Consider the following 19,419-nt stretch of genomic DNA (forward strand, 5'->3'; position numbering starts at 1 on the left):
GCACACAGAGCATGTTGCACAAACACAGATTCACACATATTGACCCAGGAGAGCGGACTCTGCTGATCATTTATGCATCGGCTCAATCGCTGTTTCTTCTGGCGTTTGGTATGCTAAGCAGGAACCAACGCGCTCACACATGCAAACATATCGCTGCAAGTTTCACTCAGGTGATTATCTGCAGTTACTCTAAACTGCTCTCCCATTACCCATCCTCCTCTGCTTCATTCCTCATCCCCTCCTGCGTCCGTGCATGCATGTGTCGGCGTGCGTGCTCAGATGTGTTTGTGAGGTGGCTAATGAGGTGGAGGAGGATGTCATCTCGTCAGGCCTCTGGTGAACGGAGAAATCTGTGACAGGTGTTTGCTTTGCATCATTTAATGTCTAAGCAGCAGATTCCCATTCCTGGTCCCCGAAGCGGCTCATCAGTGCCTCCTTAATCCCTCGCAGACTGTCTCCAGTTTTACGAGGATGACCTCCGCACATTACGCTGAGGCAATGCAACCCCTGCTGCGATAAGATCTCACTAACAGCCCTTTCAAACCGCGTCCCGAGTCCACGTAAATCCTGGGACATGCAAACACATGCATTACCTCACAGCGCGTAAAATGACAGCAGCTATTTTATCTCCATCGGTTTGTAAAAACGCGCAGAAGAAGCTTGTCTCCTGACGTATTTACATCCAGCCAAACCTGCTCCGCTCTGATAGAAAAATTGTTGACATTTATTACGGCCGTTAAAGTGAATGTGTGCTGTCAAAAAGACGAATGCCTCAGTGTCTTTTCCAGCAGCCGTTTATCATTTCAACCCTGAGATACTCACTCTGAGCTTCATGAATACAGCACGACCGGTTTATTAGCGGACACACCGACTGGAAACAAAGAAAGCTCCTCTTGCTTTTAATGGAGCTCTGACCTGTGGGGTCAATAGGTCAGAGCAGTAAATACAGAGTCCATCTGAGGGTCTGGGTCTGTAAAAAGTCTTTGTGCCTGGAGGCCGGCTTTGATCAGATAAGTGTCCAACCACAGGTAGAGACAAGGGGACATGAAGCTGCAGCCATGATGGGATGAAGAGGCTAAAATTATGAGCTGTACGCTGAGAAAATCTGTTCATTTACTCTGACACAGGTGATGATAAATTAGTGAATCAGTGGATTTGATTTCCAGCTCACCAGCGAATTACTCAGTGATGATAATAAGCTCAACATGACACACGACCACAGGCTATGGGTGATTATACACAACGAGGGCGGGTATCAGTGATTTATTTTCACCAAGTGAGGCTGAAAAACACCAGATGCATCTCTGCTTCGTCATAGCAACGGATCAGATAGGTCTCACTCCAAGTCGATGGGTCAACTCACAATGGATCCTTTTCTTTGTAATCCATCTGCGTGGCCCCCCCCCCCAAAAAAGTACATCTTGGGTAAGTTCTAAGGATTTATATCAGGGAATATGATGTTTCAACACTTTTAAAACTCATTTTATTCACAATAATTAAAAAAAAATAAAAAAAGGCCCCTAAAATGTTGGATTTTAATATAAAAATAAATAATTGATAAAAAGATTAAATATCATCAAACAAAAGATTGTGATTTTTTTCTTCCGACCCCCATGTTTTTTTATTTCTTGTCTTCATTATCTTTCTCTTGATTTATTTTTATTAAATAATAATAGTAAATATATTAGTAATGATAAAAAATAAAAAAATAAAATATGCTAACAACAGCAATAATAATAATAATAATAATTATTATTATTATTATTGAATTCATTAATTCATAATAATAATATGATCATAATCATAAAATATAATAATAGTAATTATATTATTATTATAATTATACCAATAAGAAAAATTGAATGAAATATTGAAAATCATCAAACAAAAATTTTTGGATTTTTTTCTCCCACCCCATTTGTTTTTTTTGTTTATTCTCTCCTGTTTTTCCTGTCTTTCTCTTGTTTTATTTGTATTAAATAATAAAAATAATAAAAGTAATAATACTACTACTACTACTAATAATAATAATAATAATAAAAACAATAATACATATTATTTATAAAACGCTTTTCTAGACATTGAAAGACATTTTACAATGAATAAAAACATGTAAAACAATACACATTACCAAAAAAAGTCAATTATATATTTGAAGCATTTTTAAAACGGTGGGTTTTAGTGAGTCTTTTGAAACTACTGTTCAATAAAAAATGATTCATAAAATTATTTAAAAAAACTATAAGTTAAAAAAAGACGCCTACTTTGCCAAGTCACCCATCAAACAGAAGTCATGTTATATTTGTACACTCATCCATCACATGTTTACACCTGCATATGTTTCAAGCATAAATAACACACAAAGCTCGACAGTAACACCTGCAAAATGCACGAACACTTCAGAGGAGAAGTGTGACGCTTTAACTCTCCACCCCTATAAGAACTACCTGCACCACGTTGTTTTGCCTATAGCCCTGAGCTTGCACGTAAAGATCTCCTGACCCTTCAGGGCATGGCGGGGTGTGGACTCTGGTCACACACGGTTCGATAAAACAGGCAGCTTCACAAAGCAAATTAAAAGTAGGATGAAGCCCAAGCTGTGACACATTCTGCTCAGTGCGGGAATAAGTATGGAGAATGCACCACGGCGTTTATTGTTGTTAATGAATATTTTATCAGGGTAATTTAGTTTATGAAGCTTCACTTTATGTTCTGCCCACCTGCACCGCTCATGTTTATCATATTATGAAGTTCTGACGGCTACACCGTCCCTGGCAGCAGGAATACAGGACACACACACACACACACACACACACACACACACACACACACACACACACACTTAACTTTTCCCCTCCTGTCAGTGCTGGAATGACCCAGTAAACACGGCCTGAACACCTTTGTCCCTTCCCGTCCTGAAGCACAAACAAAAGCGTGACCCTTGAAGCTCTATTTTTATCTACAACACACAAAAACACACCACCAGGTCGACTCAGGCTGCAGGTGTGTCACACACGAGCTTCACCATCATCCACTGGAGTCTCCAAACTGAGCACATCAATTATTATTCTTTTTTTTTAACTCTCTTTTGACTGCAGACAGTAGATACAATTTTTCACTTTTTTTTATTATTACATATTTTTTTATTTTAAACAAAATATACCGTGGATAAGATAACATCATTAGGACAATCAACATCATAAATCCAATGGGAACAAAATGATTTTATCACTTCAAATGAGAATTTATCTTATTGGGACGACTGTTCCAAATGAATAATAATAAAAAATAAATTAAAAAAAAAAAAAAAAAAACAGAACCCCTTTGGTTTTTTCTTTTTTTTTTTTGTTAATTTTGGAAACTGTTACAAAATAATAATAAAAAATGCATATGATTTAACTAGACTTTTTGCAAAAAATATGTTTACAAAACATCTTTAATAGACTAAAGAAAAAAAAAGGAAAAAATAAATGAATGAAAAAAATAATAATAAATCAATAATTATAATAAAAATGATTAAAAAATTATAAAATTATAGAAGACTTAAGAAACATACTGATAAAATTTCATTTATTTATTTTATTTTATTCATTTATTTTATTCATTTATTACGATTATTTTTTATTTTGTTGTTTTTGTTTCGTTGTTATCATTGTCAAATATGTGTATGCTTTTTGTCAAAATTAAGATAAAATACAAAGAAAATTATTTTAAAAATGCATTAAAAAGATTTACACAAAAACAATGCTTTTTTATGTTTTTTTTTTTTTTTTGTTTGTTTCCTTTTTTGGAAAATGGCTCCCCTTGGAAAAGTAAATCTGTTCAGCACAATACGGCAGCCAGACCATAATTCTGTTGTCGTGATGCTGAACAGGACAATAAAAAAAAAAAAAAAAGTAATAATAATAATAATAAAATAAATAAGTAAATAAATAAATGCTTTGAATACCAAAAGGTGTAAAATTAAACTTTTGAGACTTATATGAGAAGCTGATTGGGCCAAAAACGCCTTCACCACTTTCTTCAGACTGTCAGTTTTTTGGACGCGGCGTAACGAGCCCAGCAGCTGCAGCACCCGGGCAGACACTTCATCAACACGGCTTTCCAACTGAGTTATGTTTTTTGAGAATTAGGAAAGTGAGAAACATTTGACATATTTCTCCCCTGAGGCACAGAGAGGTCACTCCATGGTGTAAATTGGAAAACAAAACAAAATGTGCTTCAGATGATGATCAGATGAGAAATATGAAAAGTTGGCAGGATTCAAGCTGTGATTTAAAAGTCTGAGGAGGAACTTTAACGTGAAGCGTGGTTATGAGCGTGTTTGGCTCGGTTTGACGGCTGCTGTGAGGAAAGGTGCCTCAGTGATAACCGGCACTGACTGTGAAACGTTTAGAGGAAACGGTGACTGGATCGCTCAGACTGAACATACGGGCAGCGCTGCCTGATTTATAACACGTGTGTGTGTGTGTGTGTGTGTGTGTCAATGGGTCGCTCTGTCACCGTGCTGTGTCTCTGCTCAGTTTGTGGCGTACGAGCGTGTTGCATGGAAATAGATGGCACAGAGGTTAGAGCAGATTGAGAGCGTGGCTGCACACATTTCCTGCATACCTCCTCCCTCCTCCCTCCCTCCTCTAAACGAGAGTGCCTGGCTCCTGCCTCCCCCTCCCTCCCTCCGTCTCTCCTCTCTACCTCTCCTTCGCTCACACTCTCTCAGTCAGAGGGGGGAAATCTCCGTAAGCAGCTGGAGCTTCATGTGGTCCTCGGTTCGACCATCATTTCTTCAGCGCTCTCCTGGTTTTTCTGGATTTCTCTGCAGACTGATGCTTCCCTCAGCTGACTCTCAGTCTCCAGGTGTAAAATGCTGAAGGTAGAGGAAGAGAACTTTTCCTTTCTCTTCCTCCTTTAATCACTTTGGATTGGATCCCCGCTCACAGAGAAGTCTTCAATGGGAGGATTAGCGTCGTAGTGGATGACTCATTTGGGTTGTTCCCCCCACGTCTCGGCTGGATATCGACTTTTCTCCTTTTGTTCCACCTGCGCGTGATACTCCGTCAGACTGCGAGGACTTTTTATGGAGTGTGAAATTTCTGCAGTAAGTGTGAAGTTTGGGAGAGTGAAGTGAAACAAAGCATGGCTGATGGAAGGACAGCGGAGTGTTGAGCTCCTCTGTCCACAGAGACGGATCAGGTGAGAGCGCTGGTTCGTCTGCACGCGCCCAGACGTTTGTAATCATCCGTTAAGACGCGCTAACAGGCGTGAGATGAGGTTTGAGGGGCTTTATCAAGCGAAAAATAAAGGTGTGTTAGCGTGACCCTGAACGTGACGTCTGACTCCAGGAGGGGAAGGAGACTTTCTCAGTTAAGTGCTGATCTTAGAAGCTTTCTAATTGGTCGGACAGGTGGTTTTAAAACACTGTGTGGTGCTGCAGAGCTGCATCAGCTCTGATACGTTTAGATCTTTGAATAAAGTTGCATCAGTTTGTCTGAATGCTACAACAAGTGAGGATGCAACATGCTGTAAAAAATATGGCCATCAGAAAATCTTTTTATTTTTAAGTGATGGGATTTACACTGCAAAAAATTAAATCTTATCAAGTGTTTTTGTCTTTTTTATATACGTTTTCAGTCTTTTTAGACTCACTATGAGCAGAAAAGTGTCTTATTTCACATTTTTTGAAGACAAAATGAGGTCGAGCAAAATTTACTTTTACTTGTTGCAAAAAAATCAGACCTCATTTGTCTTCATCTAACTTAAAACAAGACATTTTCCTGGACTTTTAAGTTGAATTTGGTTAAAATAAAGTATGACAAAACCATTTTTTATTAAAATAAGACAAAAACACTTGATAAGATCAGAGGTCGACCGATATGGGTTTTTTGGGGGCCGATGCCGATGCCGATGCTTTCCAAATTTGGGCAGCCGATGCCGATATGCATAGGCGATTTTTTCAATTTGATATTCAGGCCGATTGTTAAATAAATATATGTTTATCACATTTTTGTGAAACGCAGCAATTTCTGAGCAACTAAAAGAAATCTATTACAACAAGTCGTGTCCAGTCCTCTGAACATTTATTCAGCTTTAAAACAATGAAATATTTTGTCTGAGTAAACACACAATGTAACAAGCAGTAGTAAACATTCACACTCTTCTTAAAATGTCAAAAAAGAAATTTAAACTTATTGCCTGATCAAAAATTGCATCATTTTATACAACGGATCAAAAATCGGCTTTTTAAAAGAAAATACGGCCGATGGCTGATAGAGACAAATGTCCAAATATCGGCCCGATATATCGATCTACCTCTAGATAAGATTTCATTTTTTGCAGTGTGATCATTAGGAACCCTCATGAGTTGATGCATTTTTGTTCTCTCTTTGTATCTCACCTTATTTCTACAACTTCCTCACATTTTAACTTTGCATCTTAAGTCCAAACACATTCATTCATGATATTATGCAACCAGAGGCAGCACCGTGTTTTATAGAATAAATATACATTCTCATTACAAAAAAAAAGTCATTTTTGGGCCTTTGAGGGCTCCGTAAGTCTTGTAACCATCTGTGGTTCAGTCCAGCTCATGGCTCATTTGCATGTAACGCTGCAAAAAAACTGAAATCTTATCAAGTTATCAGTATAAAATGTCTTTTCAGGCTTAATATGAGCAGAAAAATGTCTTGCTGTAACAAGGAAAAAAAAAGATCTGCCAATGGAGCAAGAAAAATTTGCTTGAAACTAGAATAATGTCTTGATACAAGAAACTTTTCTCTTGTTCCATCGGTAAAAATGTTAAACTTATTACAGCAATTCAGACCTCATTTTTGTCTTTAGATAACTTGAAACAAAACCTTTTTTGGTGAATGTGGCTCAGAATGAGTCTTAAAAGACATTTTCTACTAAAAAAAAGACAAAAACACTTGTTAAGATGTCAGTTTTTGCAGTGTAGAGTCAGGGCACTGCCCAGGGGTGATCTGGGTCAGCTCAGCCCTCTGTTGGGGAACCATCCGGAGAACTGGGGCAGACGGGGTCAACCCTACAACATAAATAAGCTCAACACTAAATCTACTTCCTGTTCTGAATTTTTCACTTAGAAAGCTGGTTTGTTTGTTTTTTTAACGTCTCAGAAAATCACTCTTCATACGTTGAAGTGAACTCACACAGGATCAAAGAGTCTTTCGTGGCATGGCTTTAAACCACAGGCCATCAGGGATCCCAGCTTCCTGTTATGAAAGTTGGTAACGTAAGCAGCCAAAGCCATTTCAAAGGAAAAATGCAGATAATGCAGAACTTGAAACGATGCCCACAGTAAGCTTTGCATTGAAAGCCGGCTGATGAAATCCCTCCCACATGTGTTGTTCTGCTACAATAGAGATTGTGGGTTAAACTGGCGGCCGTCGTTTCCCTGGTTATCATCCTCCACATTCCTGACAATCCCAGTTTGAGCTGGAATCACCAAAGGACAAACCATGAAACATCTTCTCTGTGTCCTGACCCCGACTCTCTCTCTTTTCCCACACTTCCAGACATGACCACCGAGTCCATGGAGCCCGTCGGAGTCCTCATGGAGCGAGGAGCCAACTCCACCGCCCCTCCTCTGAACTCACACGAGGACACGGCGGCCACCTTCACCATCGGGACCATCCTCTCCATCATGTGCTTCGTTGGAGTCTCAGGGAACATCTACACCTTGGTGGTGATGTGCCACTCCATGAGGACCGCCGCCTCCATGTACATCTACATCATAAACTTAGCGTTAGCAGACCTGCTCTATCTCCTCACCATACCCTTCGTGGTCTGCACTCACTTCCTGAAGGTCTGGTACTTTGGAGACGCAGGGTGTCGGATTCTGATCAGCATGGACTTCCTGACCATGCACGCGAGTATCTTCACGCTGACGGTCATGAGCACTGAGCGCTACTTCGCCGTCCTCAAACCACTCGATACGGTCAAGCGGTCTAAGAGTTACCGGAAGGCCATCGCTCTGCTGGTGTGGGCGGCGTCTCTCGTCCTGACGCTGCCGATGATCGTGAAAATCGAGCTGAGCACGGGCGAGAAAGGGAAGAACAAACCCATGTGCCTGCCCACCATGTCAGTGCTGTCCTACAGGGTCTACATCTCCATCCTGTTCTGCACCTGCATCGTCGCCCCGGGGCTGATCATCGGATATCTCTACATTCAACTCGCACGCACTTACTGGGTTTCACAGACCGAGACCTTCAAGCAGACCAAGAAGCTCCCCAATCAAAAGGTCAGTGTCCTGAAAAGAAGGGTCTTGAAGGGACTTGGCATGTTAGCACAAGCTAATCACAGGTATTCAACACATATCTGGTTAGCAGAAAGCTAACTTGCTCAAAAAGTGAGGAAAAGTTGAGCTAAGCTTCACCCTCGTTTAGGAAAACTCTTTTTCTCTTTGCCGTTTTGTTTCACTTTGTTTGTTTTTCTTCCTCTGTGCTACGTCTGCTATCGTAGCTGCTCTGATTAGCTTCTTCCACTCGCTAACCCAGCAGTCCCCAACCTTTTTTGCACCACCAATGCCAGACAATATTTCCACAAACTGGCTATTCTTCTGTCTCCTCACTGGCTTTTTTTACCCTGCCTCGAGAAACTTCCCAAAAATGTTCGTTTTTTGTCCGTTTTGCTAGCTTGGGGGGTTGGGCGTCAAAAATGAGTCATAGACGAGTATGACGGAGAGAATTTGGTCATTTTTCAAAATGACTGGCACTAGTCCACGTCCCAGGGGTTGGTTACCACAGCGCTAATCACTACGTTGTGATTGGCTGAGGCAACCACGCTAACTCTCTGCTCAGAAACGTCCAGAAACACCAAAACACCAACATCCAGGCAGAGGAGGGGGCTTGAGGCTGACACAGACACTGACACACATTCATAGAGGCTCGGAAGAGACAATTGAGCAGGATTTTTCCTGTGAAATTTGATATTTATTTTTACGGAAAATCCTGCAGACTCCTCCTTTAACAGAGATTTTCAAACTGTTACGTTTTTAAACGTTGAAAAAATCCCTGAATCTGCCAGGAAACTGCACAATATGGTCCAAAAAACAGCATGAGATCTCTACAAGCACCAGTTTAAGAAAATACGATTTTTTTTGCAGCTGTTAATCTTGTAAAGCCACTCCGGGGGCACCAGAGGACAGTACAAAGAACACAAAAAAAAGCACAATACCCCCTCTTTAATTTCCAACACAGCGGGCAGCTCTTCCCTAAACCCTTCTTCATCCATCACATGGAAGCTGAAACACATGCAGAGAGTTAGAGACTCTCACACACTCATCTCCAAAGCTGACTCGTGCTCCTCACTGAGACCAAACCGGCTCCTGAGGTTGAGCTCCCTCCTGTTTCACAACCAGCGTTTGAAGAAAGCTTTGCCAACGACACCGTCACTGTTGAAGATAGAGTTGTTATCTCAGGGGATAAAATGCACCAACACGTGTAGCCTGAAGGAGCCATCATCACTCCTCCTCCTGTTGCTGCGTGGTCCCTTTATTCCATTTCCTTGTTGCTGCGTGCACGCTGAGAAACAATCTTTTCCAATTTTCCTCCAAGCAGGGATGAGGAGAGCTTTATTTTCTTATCAGTGTGATAAACTACAGACGAACGCTGAATCCAAATGTAGCTCAATGCACCAAAAGTTCCTGGTCAGAATGAGTCTGATTAGCCTGAAGCTAACGACTGCAGGGTTTTCTGGGCCGTCCTCGGCTCTGTTAGACCCGACCATTAGAGAAAATGATCAGAGCTCAACCCACGACTCGGGCGACTCAGTGAGGTTAATGGATTTGACCCAGCTGGTCCGAGTTTCTGATGAAAGACTGTCCACGGACACTTACAGTGTCAGATAAGTGCTCAAAACCATTAGTGTCACGCTAAAAGGTTCCAGCTACGTTCGTATAGAGAGACAAAGACTGCAGCTGGATCACTGACTTCTGTTTCTGAAGAGTTCCCCTTTGAGTCGGAGCAGACACGTCCGTTAAAATTCACTGATGTCAAAAACATCAGAATCCATGTTTTATTTACTGAAGCTCTGAGACCCAACAAAGCTTTATGTCCTCTGTGGAGGACATCGCTTTCAGAGCTTTATCTAAAAAACAAAACCGTCTGTGTTCTTCAGAGGACGTCCTGGACTTTCCAGTTTCTGATCTGTTGGAGTTTATCCAACAAAACAAAAGATCTGTCTTTACCAAACAGCCCCCCAGCCGACCTCAGTGTTTGATGAGCGTAAGGAAAGAAAACTGTCTGATTTATTCAAATGCTTTTTTATGTTTTGGCTTTGTTTTGAGAATTTTTGTTATCATACTTTTTTTTTTTTTTTTTTTACATATTTTTTTTTCCCTATTTCCTCCACAGTGGAAATGGGCACATTTATACAAATGGTGACTGGTGGGTGTCAGACAATTTGCAAAAGCCACAACAGGAATGCAAGAGCAAAAACACAAATGCAAAAGCTACAAAACAAGGGCAAAAGCCACGACACAAATGCAAAAGCTGCAACACAGTTGCAAAAGCTGAAACCAAGATGCAAAAGCTACAAAACAAATGCAAAAGCTGAAACACAAATGCAAAAGCTACAACACAGATGCAAAAGCTGCAACACAGTTGCAAAAGCTGAAACCAAGATGCTAAAGCTACAAAACAAATGCAAAAGCTGAAACAAAAATGCAAAAGCTGCAACACAAATGCAAAAGCTGCAAAACTGATTTAAAAGCTGCAACATAAATGCAAAAGCTACAACACGAATGCAAAACCCACAACACAGATGCAAAAGCTGCAAAACAGATGCAAAAGATACAACACAGATGCAAAAAGTGAAAACACAGATGCAAAAGCTATAACACAGATGCAAAAGCTACAACACGAATGCAGAAGCTACAACACAAATTCAACAGCTGCAACACTAATGCAAAAAGTGAAAACACAAATGCAAAAGCCACAACAAAAATGCAAAAGCTGCAACAAGAGTGCAAAAATGACAACACAAATGCAAACACCACAACACAAGGGAAGTTTCACCACAACAGAAATTAAAGAGGTTAGTTTTCCCAGTGGACACAGAAAAGTTGCAATGTGGCTGCACCTCTGTTGTGTTGTTGCTTTAGCAAATCAGCTGACACCGTATCTACACCTGGAGAAGGGAGGTCAAACAAGCTACAGCTGTAACAAGCTAACTTTGAGATAGTAAATGTTTTTGTTTCGTTTTAAGTTTAAAAAAACTGCTGGTTCCCTCTTTTAAATTGCAGAAAAATCTTTTTTTTTTTTTCTTCTGGGTTTCAGGAAAAAATATTTGATCTGTTTGTCTCTTTTCTCTCCCCCTCCAGGTGCTGTACCTGATCTTCACCATCGTCCTCCTCTTCTGGGCCTGTTTCCTGCCCTTCTGGATCTGGCACCTGCTCTGTCAGTTCAACCCGTCCATGTCGCTGTCCTACACGGTCAAACGAAACATCAACTACCTGACCACGTGCCTGACGTACTCCAACAGCTGCATTAACCCCTTCCTGTACACGCTGCTCACCAAGAACTACAAGGAGTACCTGAGGAAGCACAACCGCTCCTGGACCACCGGCAGCTACTTCATCAGGAGGAGCCGCTTCCAGCGCTCGCCGCGCAGGTCGCCGTCTTCCAGCAGCCAGCAGTGTACGGAGAGCTTCATGCTGACACACACTCCGTCTCTGCGAGCGCATAACAGCAGTTTGTGAGGTAGGAGCTGGTTTCCTGAAAGACTGCTGTTTGAAGGAGCTGTGTGTTTTCAGATGGCGTTGATATCCGGCTTTTTGAAAGTATGCGTATTCAGATTCAGACGTGAGTGTGAGATGAACATGTCTGTGTGCGACAGCTGGGGCCTGTTAGCCGGAGAGTCTGCTGCAACAAGAGGCATGGATGTATGAAAACATCACACTCATTTGTCCGGATAAATGTTTAACACTTCCTCTTTTTGATTACTGAAAAAAAACATTTTGCATCCCAGTGTCTGTTAAATGTTGATAAAAACAGATTTTGATGGTTGGAAGTTGTTTGAACCCTGTTTTTAATATTAAAGAGCGAAACCAGATGCTGAAACTGAAAATTTGATACTTTCTGAAAAATTTATCCTCCACTTAAATTTCATAACAGCAACATGTTTCAAACAAGCGGACAAACACAGAATCGCAGTTCATGATTTCTGTTCATGATTTCTGTGATTAATTTTGTAGTGATGGTGGACACTGGAGCCTAACTGTCAGACAGAAAAAGGACAGAAGAGCAGAAGAAAGAGAAACAGGAGAGAGATAGAGCACGAGCTAAAGGCTAAAAGGGCTAAACTGTTAGTGCTAATGTTGACTCCAACCCATAGTCAGCAGTTATTCTGCAGTGGTCTGTTCAAACTTGAGTCTATCAATAAAATGAAGAGTGAGGTTACGTTAGCTCTGATTGGTAGATGACTGACAGGACATGACCAGGATTCACTAATGTTTCACATTACAGACATGTCTGGCTGCCGATAGCGCTACATATGGACAGCTACTAAACTACTGGACGAACTGACCGTAGACTGTATATAGAGTGGACAGCATGGCTCTGTCATTTACCACTGTATGGTTTTGAAGCCAAAATTCCTCTGTCACAGGCGCCGCCAATGGCAGCCAGAGTCTGCGCAGTAGGGACTGTCTATCATTGTTAAACGTGACGTAAAGCCTCTTTTTTTTTTTACCTAATATAACTAATGAAAACTAAACTTTTCAGGAAAAAGAGGACTTGGATACCAGGCAGCCAAATGATATCTTCAAATCACTACAACAATCAGACGTGAGAAACATTTCTACCAGGTGTATTAAATTTTTAAAGTTTGACCACAGCCCATCTGGAATGACTGGGGAGATGGATTTTTAAACCTATACTGCAGCCAGCCATCAGGGGGAGCAGTTTTTGTGGCGAGATGACGTCCATTGTTTTACTGTCTAAGCAATTGACAGTTAGCTTGTTGTCACTTTAGCCTAAAGATACTGGCTAATGATGTACGGTACAAATTTACGTTTACCTGTTGATATGTTTCAAACACCAGCACTCGTGTCGTGTTGGGCTCCTCCCATCTCATGAAACTTTCTCCAAAATGACTTGAAAATGGCGGATCTTATTTCACTCATAGCCTTTTTGCCTCCATCCTAAGAAAGGAAATATGAGAGACAGCTGGACAGTGCCAGTGTTTCTGAGTTGTAATCTGTGAGTACGATTCTGCACATTGTAAACTGTTGTTGACTTATCGCTTATGAACTGTCTCTGAAACCTGTGTGACTTTTTATGACGTGTGCTGCCAGGTCGCCCTTGTAAAAGAGATCCTGGTCTTAATGGGTTGTTTACCTCGTTAGATTAAGGTGAGATAAAAGACACCTGGCAACAAAAGGCTTATTGTATTCTATCAATGTCAAGAGTTTCAAAAAGTTGGGATAGAAACAAGTTTGTGTCCCAAATGTTGTCCCAAGGTCCCAAAAATGACAAAATCTAGCACAAATTTCCAGCTTTGCACTTTTTTTCATACATTTATCTTGATGCTCTGAGCCCTGCAATTGTATCATTAACTTTAGAAAAACATAAATTATTGAACATTTTTACCCCAAGGAACATTATCCCGTTGTTGTTGATGTAGTCTCTCACAAAGCAGTAAATCTCACGTATGAGTTTAACAACTAAGATATCAAACTCTGCATAAGCAGAAATGATTTATCCTGGTATAAACTCACAAAATAACTTTTACAACCATGAATTAAACGACTGAGATCCTGCTGGAGAGCTTTGATAAACATTTATGAATAGTTCTCGTTTATGAAAAAACAACATGCATCTTTAATGGACCACTTCATTCAAAATTTACAATAATATGCAAAACGGCTTTCCAGCACAGCTTCACTTAATTATGGAGTTTTCAGAAATATGCAATCATCACTCTCACTGTTCGTTTAGCTGGAAGGAGTCTGCTCTATCAGGCCGTTTCTCCTGATCCCTCTGCAGTCTGACTGTCAGTAATTCATTCGTTTATTCAGGGTATGTCTGCAGGTCTGGTTTGGGATCTGTTCAGTTTCACTCAGCTTTGCTCAGCTGACAGGTGCCCCCGCTCCAAGCCGTCCATAAATATTTCGTATGGATTTAATGTACGCATCTGCCAGCATTAGTCTTTGATACAATACAGGGATTTTAGATTAGGGTTGCAAATACAGGGTGGAGGAAGGGGCAGCGCGAGGTTGAAAGGACGTGTTATCACACACAGGCACACACACGCTGCAGACCTGCCACTCGTGGATCAGAGCGACATAAATGCCAACGAACCGGGACACAGCTCATGTTCGTCTTTATCTATAGAGCAAAGGTGCAGCAGGATGAGGCTCGTTTGATCCACAGTCAAACCAGATGTTTTTTCTTAAAGGTCCGTTTCTACCAGGAGGGGCAGCCCAGAGTCCAAAGTTTATGACAACAAAACTCAAAAACAAACATGGCGACTGTGGAGGAGGTGTTGCTGATGTAGCTCTTGATAAATGCGTCAGGAAAGTTCTGCCATTGTTATTTCTTCTTCGTGTCTCACTTACGCGACATATAAGGTAGTAACAGCAACACTGCCCTCATGGTTTCCAGTAGGTTTGGTTCCGCATACATAAGTTTTATGGAAACATAAAACAGAGCACGAACAGAAGGCTCCGTCCGGATACGGATCCGTATGTAACGCTGAACCTAAATGGGTCTTTACTCTTCTTACGCAAGGGTCAACATCCAGTTCCGAAAAGTGAAACCTTAATGTAAGTGTTAAAAGTTTCTGTTCATCGACGATCTCTCCTGTTTAAAAAAATAAAAAATAAATTAAAAATAAAAATGATTTAAAATAAAAAAGATGAAAATAAAAATAAATAAGAAAAATAAAAATGAATAAAAAATAGATTAATTTAAAAATGATTAAAAATAAAAATTGAAAATACAAATTAATTAAAAATAATTTAAAAATATTAATAAATTAAATATTAAAATAAATTAGAATTAAAAATAAATGCCCAAGGACATTTTTTCTGAAGATACCAATCAATAAAGTCTCCATAGTCATAGACTGTGCCTTTCCAAGGATTGTAAGGATATTTACAGCCTGATCCAAGAGACGGCTCGGGTCTGAAATGCTGATTTTGCTATCAGCACACAGTACGGTACTCACTAGTTTAGAAGATATTAGGATTATATGATTGTCCAATCAGAGATGCAGCCCAGCTCATGTGACTGACAGGTGTCCTATAGCTGTTAGACAGGAAGCTCAAAGCAAGTATCATATCCAATGTGGCTGCTTCCGTGGATTGACTTCATTTCACTGGTGACGTCAGTAGTCTGTATATAGAGTGGACAGCGTGGCTCCGTCATTTATCATTGAACAGTTTTAAAGCCAAAATTCCCCCGTCACAGATGCAGATATTGAGCGGTTGTAGCCAGAGTCTGTGCAGTAGAGACTGTGAGGGATTCTGGGAGAATCTGAGTGGAGCTGGGTGACAAAAATAATATATATATTTTTTTTCTTTAGAGAGTCTAACCACTTCTTGACTCTTATCTCCCAACATATTTTACAATTCCTGAAAAACATACACAAGGACGTCAGCTGTCAATCATCGTTAAACGTGATGTAAAGCCTCGTTTTTAAGAAGAAAAGAAAGGTCAACAATCAGACGTGAGAAACATTTCTACCAGGTGTATTAAATTTTTAAAGTTTGACCACAGCCCATCTGGAATGGCTGGGGAGATGGATTTTTTGACCTATACTGCAGCCAGCCACCAGGGGGAGCAGTTTTTGTGGAGACCTCACTTCAAGCTGAGCAAGATGACCTCCATTTTTTTTACAATCTATGGTGACGTTGCGAAGAATCCATCCAGAGGTCAGTGTCTGTCTGTGTCGACCATGTGAGCCTGCTGTGTCTGTCAGCACCATTGACCAGGGGTTCTCAATTAGAAATATAAAAGGTCTAGAAAATACATTTTGAGGAAGTTAAGGGCCCACAGCTGTGCATGCCATCAAAATTTGGGCCTTTTTTTGAAAAACTACTTTTTTATGTTTTGTTTGTAGTTTTAGGCTGGGTGTACTGTACAGTGAAAATCAAGGATTATTGGAAGGCACAAAAACATTTGTTTTCAGTATCACAGTGATATTCTTTCTTACTTAGTATTACTCAGTAAAATAAAATAAATAAAAGTAAAAATAAACAACAACGTTCTCTAAAAGTGAATCAAGTGTCAAGAATTCACATGTTCACATACATGTCAAAAGTAAAACAAAGTGTCCCTTTCCTTTTAGCTAAAATAACAAAACTAAACCCTCATACTGTTTTCTGGTAAACAACTGTCAAAACCTCAGTCATTAAGGTGGGGAAAAAAACGATGGCACATTCAATTAAGAGCCCCCTCTTTTTAAATACACATGAGGACGCATAGGAAAGAGGAGAGAAACGGCTTTTCTTCCATTAAAGGTGAATCAAGTATCTCCTAAATTCAAATATTGGCCATAGATGGTAAACAAAAAAAACAACAACAAAAAAAAAAGGATGTCATCTTGCTCGGCTTGAAGTGAAGTCTCCACAAAAACTGCTCCCCCTGGTGGCTGACTGCAACATAGGTCAAAAAAATCCATCTCCCCAGTCATTCCAGATGGGCTGTGGTCAAACTTTAAAAAATGAATACATCTGGTAGAAATGTTTCTCACGTCTGATTGTTGTGGTGATTTGATGATATCATATGGCTGCTTTGCATTTTTGTCCTCTTTTTCTGAAAATTTCGTTTTTATTAGCTATAAGAGGTTAAAAACGAGGGTTAACGTCATATTGAAGATGATTAACAGGTGGCGATCTTGTGTAATTTTGGGGGGATTGTAAAATATCTCAGGACACTGCTCGAATACTTAAACCTTTTCAAGTGTTTTTGTCTTATATTCAGTAAAAATGTGTTTTTAGACTCAAAATGAGCCACTTTCACCCGACCACCAGATGAAAAATGTCTGATTTCAAGTTATTTAAAGAAAAAAAATAAGCTCTGAATTGATGTAACATGTAGGAAAAGAAAAATCTGACAATAGAGCAAGAAAAAAGTTTCTTGTTTTTAGACACAAATTTCTCTTGTTTCATTGGAGTATTTTTTTTTACTGGTTACAAAAAAATTCAGACCTCATTTATTTTCTTTAAATAACTTAAAACAAGACATTTTTCTGGACTCGTCGGGTAAATGTGGCTCATATTGAGTATAATAAGACAAATTTTACTTTAAATAAGACAAAACCAGTTAAAAAAAGTTACTTTTGTCACCTGGCTGCAGCAATGAAAACTTTTTACTTTATATTCACACCTGAGGAGGTGAATTTGGAAACGGTGCTGCCTTCACAGCGTGCTGTAGTCTGTCTCTGATTACTGAGAGTGGCGTGATGTATAACACATAGGAGCTTAGTGAGCCTGAGTCAAAGTAATACCAGATTAAACTACCTGGATATTCTGCTTCAGGTGTTTACTTTTCCTCTGCAAAGATTGATTCTTAAAAAGACTTTTTGAGTTTCACAGTAGATCATTTTCTAATTCTCTAATGCTCACAATAAAAAGGAAAAAGTACAAATCCAATATTTGCAATTCTGCTCATAACTTTGCTCTGGGTTTATACACGGTCAGGGCTTTAAACTTGATTACTTGGTGGAGTGTGTGAGTGTGTGTGAGTGTGTGTGTGTGTTGAAGGCTGCCTGCAGGGACGGAGCAGCACTGACTCGTTTATTACTCCTCTCTTCCTTGGAAAACAATGTGCTGAGTGACACCTGCGATAATTCACAAGGGCAGAGAGTATGAGCACATGGACACACTCACGCTTTAAAAAACCCAGCCCCCGCACATGTGGGAGACTCTTTGACACACTTTGCTACAGGGCAGAAGGTGGAGCTAATAGTTTCACTTCACAGCACATGAAATGTTTAGCGTTTTAGTAGCAAACATGCTAATCTGAGGAATATGTTTCTTTTTCTGATTAACCAAATTAGCAGCAACCTGCAGAACGCGCGGAGGCCCGGCTAAGTTTAGCTCCAGAGCCTCTGTGAAGGTCACCACGCCGCCCTCCTCTGCCTCCTCTGAGAGATCTCCCCCTGCCTTAATGTGCTTTCATTACAACAATTAAGCTAGGCATCATCCTCCATCGCCGTTAGATTAATGCGTACCTTTAAACCGCACAAGCTTTTAATAGTTATTACATCCAAACACGCAGGGAGTGATTTCACAGCTGTCACAAAGCTGTCAAGCTCCCGCGCTGAAGAATCCTCTCATTTTCTTTATGCACGAGGACACGAGGCTAAACAAGGAGGCGCTAATCAAAACGAAAGAGCTGATTGATTTTATATTATCCTGCGGTGGAAAAGACCCGAGGGCGACGGCAGAGAGGATAAGACTGGACTCTCCGAGCGTGAAGCCGTAATGTCATTTTTCTTTCTCTGCAGAGCGTTATCTCTGGATGAAAGATAAATGTAGAGCGGACTCATAGGAAGGGAAACTGTTCTCTATTTTAGCTCCTGAGTTTCATTCATTTTTAATTTCTTGCTAATCAGATAGCCGTAGACTCCCACCTCCGTTCCCCGCCTTCAAAAGCAGCTTTACGCTTGGCTCAGCTTTCAGAGTTTGGATTGAAATATTCACAAGACTGTCTGCAATATTCCAGGTGCACGACTGGTAAAAGCTTGATCAGATTTATCGAAAAGAAACTGAGAACAAAAGGTCGCAATGAGGGCGGTGTCAGCAATCACAAGATCAGGAAACACATCAGAGCAGGAAGTGAAACTGTCTGAAAAAAGAGAGACATTACTACAAAATATAACCAGTCAGAACAACTAAATATCACACTGAACCAACCCTCCAACATCGGATGTTGGAGAGACATACGGGTCGCGTCAGTATTGGGTCGGTCCGTCGAAGACCGTATTTAGACGTCAGAGCAACGTGCAAGATGGGTACAAATTTCGACATCTAAATCTGACCATTTTTGGGGCGTTGTAGTGACGGATCTTAACATTCGGATGTCATAAGTAGACCTTTTTTAGACGTTAATCAGACCTCCATACCACGTCCGAGAAGATGTAATAAAAACTTTTGTTCGGCACCTTCAGGAGACCTGATTGGGACGTCAAAAATGACGTTAAATAAACGTCATTTCAATGTCACATTGCGCGGTGGGAAGTAAGCTTGATATATGAAACAAGACATAAAAGTTATTTCACTTTCAGTTCACTCTCTTAACCCCTAGGGGGGCAATAAAATATATTGTATCATATCATATCATATCGTATTAACATTTACATCTTAACCACTGCAGGTTACCCAGAATGCAGCAGCACGTTTGGTCTTTGACCAAGCAGCAACCTCCGGTCTAAGAATAAGAGACGATGCTGAAGTGCTGA

The 19,419-nt window shown here is 40.3% G+C and overlaps 1 protein-coding gene across 1 annotated transcript in view; it reads left to right on the top strand.

The window, feature by feature from the left end:
• Nucleotides 1-4,734: 4,734 nt before the first annotated feature.
• uts2r (urotensin 2 receptor) overlaps nucleotides 4,735-19,419 on the top strand; it is a 68,437-nt gene continuing 53,752 nt past the window's right edge. The window contains exons 1-3 of the mRNA XM_074662589.1: nucleotides 4,735-5,095; nucleotides 7,527-8,251; nucleotides 11,333-11,711. Of these exons, the coding sequence (XP_074518690.1) occupies nucleotides 7,529-8,251; nucleotides 11,333-11,710 (1,101 nt within the window). The 5' untranslated portion in view covers nucleotides 4,735-5,095; nucleotides 7,527-7,528 and the 3' untranslated portion in view covers nucleotide 11,711. The remainder of the gene's footprint in view (nucleotides 5,096-7,526; nucleotides 8,252-11,332; nucleotides 11,712-19,419) is intronic.

Source organism: Halichoeres trimaculatus, unplaced genomic scaffold (genome assembly GCF_033239565.1).
Source record: "Halichoeres trimaculatus isolate MK-OKI-2021-1 unplaced genomic scaffold, fHalTri1.1 fHalTri1_scaffold_23, whole genome shotgun sequence".
NCBI lineage: Eukaryota > Metazoa > Chordata > Actinopteri > Labriformes > Labridae > Halichoeres > Halichoeres trimaculatus.